The sequence below is a fragment of the Panthera uncia genome, chromosome A2 (assembly GCF_023721935.1).
Source record: "Panthera uncia isolate 11264 chromosome A2, Puncia_PCG_1.0, whole genome shotgun sequence".
NCBI lineage: Eukaryota > Metazoa > Chordata > Mammalia > Carnivora > Felidae > Panthera > Panthera uncia.
Genome location: NC_064816.1, coordinates 6,476,193 through 6,490,710, shown reverse-complemented (window position 1 = coordinate 6,490,710; position 14,518 = coordinate 6,476,193). Strand labels below are relative to the sequence as shown.

Genomic DNA, 14,518 nt, shown 5'->3' with positions numbered 1-14,518 from the left:
GGGAGAACAGATATCTCTTCGAGATCCTGTTTTAATTTCTTTTGAATATATATCTGGAAGTGGGGTTACTGGATCATATGCTGGTTCTATTTTCAATACTTTCAGACACCCACATACCATTTCCATCGTGTTTGTACTGATGAACATTCCCACAAAAGTGCACATGGGTTCCCTTTTCTCTACTTTTGCCAACATCTGTTATAGTGTCTTTGAAGACAATAATTTTAACAGGTCTGAGTTGATATCTCATTGTGGTTTCAATTTGCATTTCCCTAATGATGAGTGATGTCAAGCACTTTCATGCACCCATTGGTTATTTGTTAGTCTACTTTTAGAAAACGGCTTGCTTGGTTCCTCTGCCCATTTATAATTATTTATTATTATTATTATTAGTCCTTGAGTTGTGTGAGTTCTTTATATATTTTGGATATTAACTCTTTATCAGATATATGATTTCCAAATATGTCTTCTCATTTTCCCATTCCGTGGTTGCTTTTGCATTTGTTGTTTCTTTTGCTGTGCAGAAGCTTTTTACTTTGATGTAGTCCCACTTATTTATTTTTGCTTTTGTTGCTTGTGCTTTTGGTGTCCTGTTTAGGAAATTGCTGCCAGACCAATGTGAAGGAGTTTTTTCCCCTATGTTTTCTTCTAGGAGTTTTATGTTTTCAGGTCCTCTGTTTAAATCTTTAACCCATTTCAAGTTCGTTTTTGTGAGTAGTGTAAGATAAGGGTCCAATTTTATTCCTCTGCAGGTAGTAATTTAGTTTTCCAAACTTTTTTTTTTTTTTTTGGAGACAGAGTGTGAGTTGAGTAGGGGCAGAGAGGGAGGCAGAGAGAATCCCAAGCAGACTCTATGCTTTCAGTGCAGATCCCAACACGGGGCTCCATCTTGCAAAACATGAGCTGAAATCAAGAGTGAATCAACTAAGCCACCCAGATGCCCCTTCCCAACACTATTTTTTGAAAAGAATATCCTTTCCCCATTGAGTGTTCTTGGTTCTCTTGTTAAATATTAGTTGACTATATATGCAGGGGTTTATTTCTGGGCTGTTGCGTCTGTACTATTGGTTTCTGTGTCTATTTTTATGCCATTACCATACCTGCTTGTGGTTGATATTGGTAGTGCTTACACTTCTTCCTTGTTTCTAGCTGCATCTATATGTGCAAGCTTTGCCATTCTCTGGGTGGGGTATACCAGAAGCAGGTCCTTTGTGCAGAACCCTGAACCTCTGGGCAAACTGGTCACTCACCCTCCTCTTCCTTTCCTTTTGAGAGGAGCTCTTCTAGCTGATGAATACCCTCTTGGTGCTGAGCAGTGCCAGCTGAGGGATGGAATGATGCAGGCAAAATGAAGCTATTCTTTCTTCCCTTTTGTGTAGTTATTCTTGTGTTAACCTTATTCTCAGGTTATTCCCTTTTGTGTGGTTAGTCACTGTTTGCTGAAGTTTCTTAAGTAGACTCCTGAGATCTCCCAGAGGTGTTTTTGCTCATGGATGGTTAATTATTGATCTCTCAGGTGGGTGTGGCAGAGGCCAGGGTTGGTCACCATCTTGGATTAATTGATTTTTCTTTGCATCAGTTAATGATAAACCATTCTCTGAGTTACTCATCCAGAGTCCTCTGAACCAGGAGAACCACATGATAGGCTGTGGCAGGTTGTGAGGGACCAATATTTTCACACAATTTATTTTGTCACCCAGAAAAAAACCAACAGGCCATTTATTTAAAAAAATTTTTTTTACATTTACTTATTTTTGAGAGACAGAGAGAGAGCATAAGTGGGGAAGGGGCAGAGAGAGAAGGAGACACAGAATCTGAAGCAGGCTCCAGTCTCTGAGCTGTCAGCACAGAGCCTGACGCGCGGCTTGAACTCACCAACTTCGAGGTCATGACCTGAGCTGAAGTCGGGCGCTTAACTGACTGAGCCACCCAGGCGCCCCTCAACAGGCCATTTATTTAAATGTTAGTATTTGTGAACACAAAGTAATGTAAAGAAAATACATTCGAGGACAAATGAATTCTTCTCAATGTGCAGAAATCAGAAACTACTGGGGGCATTTGTTAAATTTGTGCACAGAAAGGCTCAGCTTGGTGTGATGTCAATGGAGGGACCCTGGTGGTAGAAGAGAAACTATATTAGCTTCATGTCCTGAAGCAACATGGTGGGGTCTGCAGAAATACCAAATCAGTGGCCATTTCTACTCACATGTCAGATCTTTTGCAGAGGAATTTTGTTGAGAGTCTTTTGGTGTTATGGGTTGTGGGCTGTGTTGGGAAGCAGAGAGACATCTTCAGAGTCTTGTGGTATTTAAGACCAATGTCCTGAAAAAGGGTGAGACCTGCATGGTGGGTAGATTGTCATATGTTCCCAAAGACCTCCACCTCCTGGATTTATACCAATGTGGAGACTTATCCCCTGAAGTGTGTCCTGGGCCTAGTGACTTGATTCCAACCAACACAACATGGCAACACTGATGGGATGTCACTTCTGAGATTGGGGCACAAAAAGACTCAGGCTTTCAACTTCCTGTCTGTAGTTTCCTTGTCACCTGCCTGCTTATCCTTATGGAAGCCAGCTGCTATGTTGCTTCCCCATGAAAGACCCATGTGGCAGAGAACTGAAGAATACCTCTGGCCAACAGCCCACAGGGAGTCCATCCTTCCAACAGCTATGTGAGTGCGCTTGGAAACAGGTCTTCTCCCAGTCAAACTTTGAGGGGACTGTAACTCTAGCTGGCACACTCATTGCAGTCTTGTTAGATACTCTTGTTTATTTAAGAGAAGTAGCAAGTTATAAATAAACATATAAAAATTAGTAGTACTTAATATGCCAACATACATCAAAGGAACAGAAAAATTAGAACTTGGGCTGTCATTTTAATAAGGGAACAAAAACCCCTAAAAACAGGAAAAAGGAAGTTCCTCTTAGGAACATAAATTTTAACTTAGAAGATGGAAATAGCCTCTGATTCTTGTTGTAGAAAACCAAATTCTCCCTAATTTACATGACTGACATAATCGACTTGTAGATGTCAAAGTCAAAAAGCCATACATTAAATTGAAAAAAAAAAAGAGTCTGTATTTTATATTAAGATCCTTGAAATTAGAAGTCAGAAGGAAAGTGTACAGACAGATGAGCTTTCTCCAGAGAGGAAGAAGGGCCTAGACCCTTCTAACTACAGTCACTTTTCTCATTTTATTCTTCTGTTATTAGGAAGTCCTCAGAGAGTGGGATAGCATGGACCAATTTTGCTAATTATGAGCTCTGTGCATTGAGCTCTCAAGGTCATACAGGAGTAAATAATTAGCCAGTGCCTCCAGCCTTTCTGGATGGCAATTTCATTAGGATTCATACTGTGTCTTCTCCTCCAAGAGTCATCATCTGCAGAACAAGATTCATGCGTGAGGCTGTCTTCCTGCCAGTCCTGAGCACAAAACCTCAGCCATCATCACTTACCAGGCAGGAGGGGAGGATGGATCCAAACTCCTATGTCATGACCCGGCAGAGGTATAGCACAGACCAGTGAGTGTCCAGGAAGATGGTGGATGGAAGAGGGACTGTTGGGAACTGTTTCCTCCTGAGCAAGACAAGCTGGGGCTGGCCAGATGGGAGGACAGCCATATGCAAAGTTTCAGCTCAGAGGCCTATGAAGTTGATGTTCTTTTTCCTGTTGGGAATTTCAGAATCTCATTCAGAATTCTGCTCTCCTCCAACACCATTTCTAGCTTCCATATGCCACACTCACATGAGAGCAAGAAATGGATGTCTCCAAATTGTTCCCTCAGCACTCCAAAAGGATCATGACTGTGATGACGGTAATCATGATGGTGATGAGGAGAGTAGCCATTCTACAAAACTTTATTGAGAGTCTCCATGTGCCAGGCTCTGAACTTTGTGCTATACAGCTTTTTATTTTCATGTACATAATCCTTCCCAAAACACAGGTGTACAATTGAGGAAAAGAGCACAGCATTCTTTTTTATTTTCACCAAGTCCTGGGGTCAAAAGGGGTGAAGTCAGGTTTGGATCTGAGTATCAAGACTCTCTATTCACAAGGCACAGGGTGTGGGCAATGTCTTTCCGTACAATTTAGTTTCATGTGGCTTGTGAGCCCTTGAAATGTGAGTGGTCCAAATTGACATGTTCTGCCCATACAAGATACCAGATTTTGAAGATGTTCAAAAAAGAATATAAAATATCTCAATGTTGCTTATTGGTGAAATTATAATATTTTTTGACATAGCTGGTGAAGTAAAATATTAAAACAAACAAACAAACAAACGAAAACCAAGCAACATCTCAACCTGCCTTTCCTTTTTCTTTCTAGGTCACTCCAGGCAGAATGTCAGCAGGAAACAACTGAGCCTCATTCATTCCTCAGCACCTACACTGTGGTTAGCATAGTGTATGTGTATGTATATGTATTATGTATATTATATATACATATAATATATATAATATTGATTATCCTTTGTTAGTTCACAGGAAGACATTGTAGTCAATATGGCTTCCACACACTAGAGGCTTTCCTGTCTAAGTTTTCTTTTCTTCCAGGGATGTCCTGTATGACAAATGAATGAGATTCAGTGGTTTCCTCCAAGCACTCTTCCAGAGTGACAAATCAAATTAACCAAACCCTGAGGAAGGGGCCATGGGAACCCCTGGTTTGTAGCCAAATCAGACAGAAATTGGCCAGAACATGACGGACATACTACTCTCAACTGGCATCTGAAGTGGGGTGGGAGCAGCCTTATGAGACTGAGCCCTTATCCTCTGGGATCTGACACTCCAGGCAGATAGTGTCAGAACTGAGTTAAACTGTAGGACATTCAGCTCTTGTAGAGAATTGCTTAGTGTGGGGGGAAAGTCTTCTGTGTAAAATAATGGAGAATTGGAGGAGGTGAAAAAGTGCGTGGGTTTTTCCTATACAGTGCCAAAGACTTAATTCAATTTTAGTTTACTACTCATAGGGTCAGAGTGTTCATGCCCATTGTGGGATCTTTGAGGGCAAGGCAATAGTTTTAATGGTGAAGGTGAAGCATACATGTTTGTTCACTGTTCTTATGTTCAAGAACCTCGTCCCTACGATTCTAGAGGGCACGTTGTTTAAATTTAATGGGATCCCAAAAAATGACTGTAACCTGAACCCCTGTATTGATTGAGAACATGAAGTTTGCCAACTGGTGCATTTCAGCAGATATTAAAGTTAATTCAGAACCCGTGTGAAGAGATTCAAGGCCAATCAGCACCTTTTGATTTTTTGTTCTATAAAGTATTTTAGTACATTTCAGATTTCTAATTGGATCAAGTTGTATACCTGTTCTATTTTTTGTCTCCTTCCCCATATGCAAGTTTCTTTCTTTCTCTTCTTTTTTTTTTCTTTATTTTTAAACACTGTATATATTTCAAAGGAGGTCCTCTCCATCCTGCTCATATTTGTAAATTTCTTTCTCCAGATAGCCTCAAGCCAGGATCTTCATGATGAGGGGCCTCTTCCATGATGATGATTGTTTTATAGGGTTTATATACCCCATGCTAAGGCAGGTCTACACTAACCTCTTTACTGTGCTACAGGGATGCTATGGATGTTTCTCCCATTAACCCTGAGGGTCTGGATCTTTGTTGTGACAAAGGCATGGGCAACAGGAACAACAGAGGTATTGAAAGGTCCCAGCCTGTTTTTAGGAATGCAGACCTCATATGACACACGATGACTGCTTTTCTTCTCCTTCTCCTTCCTTCCTCTCCCCTCTCCCCTTCTTCCTTTATTTCCCTCCCTCTGTCTCTCTTTCCCTCTCTATCTCTCCAATGACACTTCCATGTGCAACCACCCGATGGACCTGGATCTTGCACAGGGTGTACTCTTTCCCTTGAGCACCCGTAGAGGCCAATGCTGGTTTGAAACACACAACAGTCAGGGTAAGAGCCTTTCCTCAACCCTAATGTCAGTCACAGCTTCATTCTAAGACATGGATAGGTCTGCGCCATGACAGAAGACCCAGGGCCACATTAAGAAAAGACCCAATCCTGGGACACCTGGGTGATTCAGTCGGTTGAGCGTCCATCTGACTTAGGCTCAGGTCATGATTTTGTGCTTGGTGAGTTCGAGCCCCACATCAGGTTCACTGCTGTCAGCCTGTCAGCACAGAGCATGCTTCAGATCATCTGTCCCCCTCTCTCTACCCCTCCCCCACTTGTGCTAGCTCCCCTCATGAAGATAAATGTTAAAAGAAAAAGACCCCATCCCATACTCTTGTGTCTGACAACCAAGTGATTATTGACATTTCTAAATGAGGTCATTTGGATCTATAAGAAAGGATTGGAAGGGCTCAAGAAATGCATCACAGTGCAGCACAGTCCAGAGTGCATGCCTGCCATGAGGCAGCAGAGCCAGTGAGCAAGCCAGACCAAGAGAAGAAAGACCTCGTCTGGTGGTGGTCACTGCCTCATGCCCTAGTCACTGCATCAATAGGACACTGCAGAAATAGGATTGACTCCTATTCAAAATTTGGCTTGGATGTTGAGGCTGATAATGCCACACATACAAGAGGTTATAAAATGTTTTATTCTTCATAAAGATCTCCCTTTAGGGAAAGCATAGCAGGCTTTCTAAACTGGTCTGAAATGGCACACGATGGTGTATATATATATACACACAATGGAGTATTACTGGGCAATCAAAAAGAATGAAATCTTGCCATTTGCAACTACATGGATGGAACTGGAGGGTATTATGCTAAGTGAAATTAGTCAGTGAGAGAAAGACAAAAATCATATGACTTTACTCATATGAGGACTTTAAGAGACAAAACAGATGGACATAAGGGAAGGGAAACAAAAATAATCTAAAAACAGGGAGGGGGACAAAACAGAAAGGACTCATAAATATGGAGAACAAACTGAGGGTTACTGGAGGGGTTGTGGGAGGGGGGATGGGTCAGGGGCACTAAGGAATCTACCCCTGAAATCACTGTTGCACTATATGCTAACTAATTTGGATGTAAATTAAAAAAAAATGAAATGGCACAAAAGTTCAAGGAAAGTGATTGGCTTGGATTTTGTATTGTGGCTATGGTGTGAGTTCAGAGAGAGAGAGTTCCTGCCTATGTGCTTGTGAGGTTTGAATGTTTCACTGTCTCCAAAGGAGGGAGAACCCAGGCTTCCTGGCTTGCTTTTTTTGTTGTTTGTTTTTTGAGATAAATTGACATATAACATATTAGGGTCAAGTATACAACATAATGATTCAAAATTTGTACATATTACAAAAGGATCACTACGGTCTAGTTAGCTTCCATCACATACATAGTTCCAATTTTTTTTTGAGAGAGAGAGAGAGAAAGAGAGAGCAGGCAGGCAAGGGAGGGTCAGAGGGAGAGAAAGGATCTTAAGCAGGCTCTATACTCAATGCAGAGCTGGATGCAGAGCTTGATCCCATGACTCTGGGATCATGACCTGAGCCTAAATTAAGGGTTGGGTACTCAGCCAACTGAGCCACTCAGGTGCCCTGCAAAAGTTTTTTTCTTGTAATGAGAACTTTTAAGATCTACTCTTAACAGCTTTCAAATATGAAACACGGTATTATTAACTATAGTTAACATGCTGTACATCACATCCTCAGAACTCACTTATAACTGGAGGACCCGGGTGTTTTTTTTTTATCAGCTAGCCCAGGTGTTGGGCCGATTGGGTAAAGAGAGCCTTGACCACCGTTTGCAGTCAAATATCACCACAAAAAATGGAGTCAGACACTTTATTACATAGTTCTTTAGGGTGTTTGTAATTTCTCTGCATTTAGATGAAATAACGTACTTTTGACTGCTAATTAGTGCCCTTAGATTAGAACAATCTTTTAAGGGAGAATGACATTTCTTATTCCTTTTGTTTCCTTTAAGGAGGGTACTGATATGTTAGTGTGTTTATGGAATTTTAAATCTGTAAGTATCCTTGGCATCTCTAATTTCTTTAGCTCCATCTTTCCAAAGTGGGTGCACATAGAAACAGGTGAATGGAGCAAAAGACAATGAGAAAAGAGGTGTAGGAAGAATATGTTGTCACAACTGAGAAATGTTGCTAAATTTCCCTCAAGTGTGAATACTTTATTTGTGAATTGCATGCATCCAAAGCATAGCCACACTGATGGATTCCTGTATACTTGTTTCTGTTATGTAAACTCTCATTTATTTTCCAAAAGCTGTCTCTGCTCTGTGGAACCAGATAATCTAACAGATGTGTTGGAGTTCCTCCTCCTGGGGTTCTCAGATGATCCAGAACGTCAGCCTCTAACCTTCAGCCTGTTCCTGTCCATGTATGTGGTCACCATGCTAGGGAATCTGCTCATCATCCTGGCTGTCAGCTCTGACTCCCACCTCCACACTCCGATGTACGTCTTCCTTTCCATCCTGTCCATGGCTGACATCGGTTTCACATCTACCACAGTCCCGAAGGTGATTTTGGACATTCAGACTCATAACCGAGTGATCTCCCATGCGGGCTCTCTGATTCAGTTGTCTTTTTTTTATCTTTTTGGCTGTTTGGACAGTGTACTCTTTTTTTTTTTTTTTTTATTTTTTTTTTTTTAACTTTTTTTTTTTTTTTTTGGGACAGAGAGAGACAGAACATGAACGGGGGAGGGGCAGAGAGAGAGGGAGACACAGAATCGGAAACAGGCTCCAGGCTCCGAGCCATCAGCCCAGAGCCTGACGCGGGGCTCGAACTCACAGACCGCGAGATCGTGACCTGGCTGAAGTCGGACGCCCAACCGACTACGCCACCCAGGCGCCCCTGGACAGTGTACTCTTAACTGTGATGGCCTATGATCGGTTTGTAGCTATTTGCTATCCTCTGTACTACCCAGTCATCATGAACCCCCGCCTCTGTCGCCTGCTGATTCTGGTGTCTTTTTTGATCAGCCTTCTGGACTCTCAGCTGCAATGCCTCATTGTGTCACAACTTACCTTCTGCACAAACGTGGAAATTCCCCATTTCTTCTGTGACCCTCCTCAACTCCTCAAGCTTTCCTGTAATGATACTTCCACCAATGAAATATTCATGTATTTTATTGGTGGCATCTTTGCTGGTATTCCAGTCTCAGGGATCCTTTTCTCTTATACACGAATTCTTTCCTCCGTTCTGAGAGTCGTGTCAACAGGTGGGAAGTACAAAGCCTTGTCCACCTGTGGCTCTCACCTGTCGGTTGTTTGCTTATTTTATGGAACAGGTCTTGGGGTGTACCTGGGATCGACTGTCTCACATTCTCCCAGGAAGGATGCAGTGGCCTCCGTGATGTATGCTGTGGTTGCTCCCATGCTGAATCCCTTCATCTACAGCCTCAGGAACAGGGACATCAAGAGGGCCTTGCAGAGGCTCCTTAACAGAACAGCCTAGTCTTAATACTTGGGCTTTTTTGTGTGTGTGTGCCTATTGATCAGAAATGATTGCCAAACCAAACATATGGAATTGGCAAGCATGCCTCTTTGGCCACATTTTTTGTAGGTCGTGGTCCATTCCTCTTGATTTGTCATTTCTAAATATTGCTTATCTTGGCACCCTTTTGATGGAATTATGGGAGTATTCCAGGATGCTATGTATCCCAATATCACTGCACAATTGAATCTCTTTATACCTATGGAATCTTCTGATTTGTCACCTATGACCCGAGCTTCCTGTAGAAATTCACAACTCCATTTGCAAATAGATACACAATTCTCAGCCATTTTCACCATAATGTATATTATCCATAAAAGTTTGGCTTTGGTCAAATCTATTTATCCATGTTGTGTGAGAGAATGTATGTCACTGGTCCGTAATCTTGGCTTCCTATTTGGAGTATCTGATAAGCCTTTTAAAATCCTCATGCTGTGGAGTGCCTGGTTGACTCAATGAGAAGAGTGAGCAACTCTTGATCTTGAGGTTGTAAGTTCGAGCCTCACATTGGGTGTAGAGATTACCTAAAACCAAAATCTTGGGGCCCCTAGGTGGCTCAGTCTGTTGAGTCCAACTCGTGATTTTGGCTCAGGTAGTGTTCTCAGGTTTCATGAGATTGAGCGCTGCACTGGGCTCTATGCTGACAGAAAGGAGCCTGCTTGGGATTCTCTCTCTCTCTCTCTCTCTCAAAAATAAATAAATAAACTAAAAAAATCTTTAAAAATATCCTCATGCCTGCGTCCCACCATTATAGATTAAGATTCAATTGGACTGGAGAGTGAAAAGAATGTGAACAGTTTTTTTCTTTTTCTTTTTTAACAGCTCCCCAGTTGGGGCTAATGTGCAGCTAATTTGGAGGCCTATGGGATTTTGTCAGACCTTTCATTCAAAGATGATTTACATGTGTTGGGTCCTTCACTGTTCATGGCCAGATCCTGGACATCTCCAAGTGATCAGAGCTTGTAAAGGAGGAGATATGAGCTTTCCATAGCTCATATCCAATAGAGGAGATACGAGTTTTCCATAGCCATAACCAATATGCTTTTTTCCTTCATATGCCTGGTAATATTTTTTTACATGTCTTCTTCCTCCATACTCTACAGCTGGTTAACTGTGCTGAATAGCTGAATATTATGCTCTTGTTCTCTGCTCCAGACTTACCCTTCTCTACGTTAAGTTGTGATGCTGTGGTAGGGGCTAGGGACCTTTCAACCACTGCTCTAATTTTGCATCTGTCCTTTCTTTAAGTTCTTCCAATAATGGTGATCAATGTCACATGCACTAATCCCCAATCTTTTCCCCATACTTCCTAGCCCATGCTGTTATCACTACATCCTGCGGCTACTGCTCTGTTGCCATGTTTTTCCTTTTGTGTCTTTCACTTTTCAATAAGTATTTAATCATAACTACATTAAATTACCTTCATTACAATAACTAGTGCAGGTTTTCTTGATTGAACTCTGGTAAATCGTAATGTGGGGAATAAAGCTACATTGTGAGATGCGATGGGAAGAATGCAAGTGGGTGAGGATGAAAAGGTGAGTGTAATGATGTGTCTTGGTCAAGGGTATACAACTGAGGTTTCAAGTAGTGGTAGTGGTGATATTTCCAGTGGTTTTGATTGTGCCTGTAGGTTCTAAAGCACCTAAGTCTTTGTGGATAAATGTAACTGTATCTTCATTGTCATTACTCAAGGATAGCAAAGGACCGTGTCCTCAGCAAAGGGCAGATCTTCCCTTTCACTAGTAACCACCTTATTAGGATTCCATCTTGTCACCATGCTTCCTTCTCTTCTATCATGACCACTTCTATCATGACGGGTTCTTCTCTCTTCTGCTACACTCCCGGGAACCCGTGTTCGTATCAATCTTTCCTTTACAGGTGGTACAGATAGTTTCTGAGGTAGAAATTTGGGGGCTTACTGAAAAGCTTTCTGATAACTGCTTTCATTTGCTCTCCTCCAGACTAAGCCAATGGCCTACCAGCTTCACTGGCAATGAACCTAGCATTGGATTAGCTCTTCCTGCTACAAAGTGACTACAGTTTAATACTAAATTTTCCTCTTGTTCAAGCATTATAAAACATCTCAGTATGCATACTTCCTTCTCCAACCCTTCTCTATATTCCTGTCATTTGGTCCTTTGGACACTCTATAATTTTCCTCTGCCATTTATGCACACACAAACATGATTAGCACACTTCCTTTCATATCCAATTAATTTGGTAATTATTGAGGTTTTCTTTGTATCAGTAAATGAGAAATCAATCTCTGAGCTCATCTTCCAGTCAAGCCTTGAGAGGACTACATCCCTGGCCCACATTTTGAATGTAGAGATCTCTGAGAGCTCCTGAAGTATTTAAGCAAACTATCAAGTCACCGGATAAATATGTAAAGATAAACAGTTGTCTAATATAACAATGTATATGGCTAGATGGTAAATTTAGAACCTGGACAGTCATTCAAAACATCAAAACCCAGACATCTCCAGTGTATAAAATTCCAAACCCCAAACCAGGTCTATAGAAATAAAAATAGAAAGTTCTCCTTAGAGACATAAATTTTCAGTGAGAAAATAGAAATACTATCAGATTCTTGGTAGGAGAAATAGAAGTAGTAGAATAGAAGACCTAATTCTCTCTAAATTATGATTAAGTCAATGGCTTCACAGATACAAAAGTCATAAGGTGCTTTCTCTAGTTGGAAAAAAAATGTGTCTGAATTTTATGGTTAGGTATGTAACTTGGAAGTCAGAAGTGAGGAGTAGAGGTCAGCTTCTTCCTGAGAAGAGGAAGGGTCTTGACACCCCGTCCCCAACCCCCTGCAACCTCGGTACATTCACTTTTTTCCTTTTCCTCTTCCATTAGTAATAGAATGTCCTTAGAGATTGGGAGAACATGGACCAATTTGGCTAATTATGTGCCATGTGCTTTGAGCCCTCAAGGTCAAACAGCTGTAAACAATCAGCCCGTGCTTTCCAGCCCTTTAGTGGCCAGTTCCAGTTAAGTGGGCTCCATACATGTCTCTCCTCCTCCCAGAGTTGTCTGCTCCAGGAGACCCATAGCTGCATCTGTGTTCCTGCCAGTCCTGGAAACAAAGCCTCTGTCCTCATCCAGTTCCAGGTAGGGGAGTGGCAGTGGGATCTGCGTTCCTCAGACCTGCTCCAGCAGAGACACAGCACAGTCCAGGAGTAGTAAGTGCAGTGGGAGAGACTGAAGGCAGAAGGGACTGGAAGAGCATTGTTTCCTCCTCATCAAGGCAACTAGAGCGGTTGGAATAGCCAGACATGAGGGGACCAAAATGGAAAGATTCAACTCACAGCCCTATAAAGACCTAATGTGATTGGTTTTGGTGCGGATCCAAGAACTCTTATTTAGATTTCTATTTTTGCCCCCATGTTATTTCTGTGTCCCGTGGGCATCTTCCCCATCAGAGCAGGAAATTGGTCCTTCTTAACTGCCCACAAGTCCTGCAAATGATCATGAAGGTGATGATGACGGTGATGATGGCAATGATGACAGTAACCAGAATGTTACAAACTTTTACCTTGGGACTCCGAGTTTCAGGCACTGAGTTAAGTTTTCTATGTAGCTTGCTACCTTTTATCTGCATTACCATCCCCAACAGACAACAACATGCATTATCATCATTTCAGAGATAAGGAGAGGAGCACAGCATTCTCTTTCACTTCCTGATTTTATTTATTTTTTGTGTCCAACCGACTCTTTTTTAAGGCTTAATTTAAATTCCAGTTAGTGATCATAGTTAACATAATATTCGTTTTAGGTGTACTGTATAATGATTCCACAATTTCATATGTCACCTAATGCTCATCGTGACAAGTGCTCTCCTTAATGCCCATGACCCATTTCACTCATCCCCCCAACCACCTCTCTTCTAGTTTTTTCTCTATAGTTAAGAGTCTGTTTCTTGGCTTGCCTCTGTCTCTTTTTTGCCCCTTTCCTTGTTTGTTTTGTTTCTTAAATTCCACATAGGAGTGAAAGCATATTATATTTGTCTTTCTCTCACTGACTTATGTCACTTAGCATAATGCTCTAGCTCCGTCCATGTTGTTGCAAATGGCAAGATTTCATTCTTTTTTATGGCTGAGAAATACACACACACACACACACACATATATATATATATATATATATATATATATATGTATAATATCTATCTCACGACTTTTTTATCCATTCATCAATTGATGGACACTTGGGCTGTTTCTATAACTATTTTTGTAGATAATAATGCCATAGCTATCAGAGTGCATGTATCCCTCTGAATTAGTATTTTTATTTTCTTTGGGTAAATATCTAGTAATGCAGTTGCTGGATCATAGGGTAGTTCTATATTTAATTTTTTGAGGAACCTCCATACTATTCTCCAGAGTGGCTACACCAGCAGTGAAGAGTGTTCCCTTTTCTCCACATCCTTCCCAACACATGGTGTTTCCTGTGTTGCTACTTTTAGCCATTCTGACAGGTGTTGAATGGTATCTCATGGTGGTTTTGATTTGTATTTCCCTGATGATGAGTGAGGTTGAGCATCTTCTCACGTGTCTGTATGTCTTCTTTGGAAAGATTGTTTCTTTGCTATGCATAAAGTTTTTAAGTTTTACCAGGTCCTGGAATAGATAGGGATGAAGTCATGTTTAGATGCAGACAGTGAGACTCTGTTCACAGGGCACCTAGACTGTATTCACTCCTGCTTATCCAACCTGCCTGTCTTTTTCCCGTTACTCCAGGAAGAGACTCCTGCTCTCTGTGCTCTTTCCTTTGGGGGTTCATGGTAGAAGACACCAGAGAGCAGTGGTGCCACCAGCTGCATCAACTATAGAAAAGATAGTTGAGATGAAGGTAGAGATCATATAAACAGTCCGCTCATGGGGCACCTGGATGTCTCGGTCAGCGAAGCGTCAGACTCTGGCTCAGGTCATGATCTCAGAACTCATGAGTTTGAGCCCCGCATTGGGCTCTGGGCTAACAGCTCAGAGCCTGGAGCCTGCTTCGAATTCTGTGTCTCCGTCTCTATATTTTTTCCCCACTCACACTCTGTCTTCTGCTCTGAAAAATACATAAACATTAAAAAAA

At 41.6% G+C, this 14,518-nt stretch overlaps 2 protein-coding genes across 3 annotated transcripts in view; both read left to right on the top strand.

Moving 5' to 3' along the window:
• EIF3G (eukaryotic translation initiation factor 3 subunit G) overlaps positions 1 to 14,518 on the top strand; it is a 767,140-nt gene that overhangs the window by 487,045 nt on the left and 265,577 nt on the right. The gene's annotated exons all lie outside the window — the stretch shown is intronic.
• On the top strand, positions 8,001 to 9,385 carry LOC125930564 (olfactory receptor 18-like). The gene is made up of 2 exons (XM_049642439.1): positions 8,001 to 8,541; positions 8,777 to 9,385. The coding sequence occupies exons 1-2, from the start codon at positions 8,047 to 8,049 to the stop codon at positions 9,383 to 9,385; spliced, it is 1,104 nt and encodes a 367-aa protein (XP_049498396.1). The 5' UTR covers positions 8,001 to 8,046.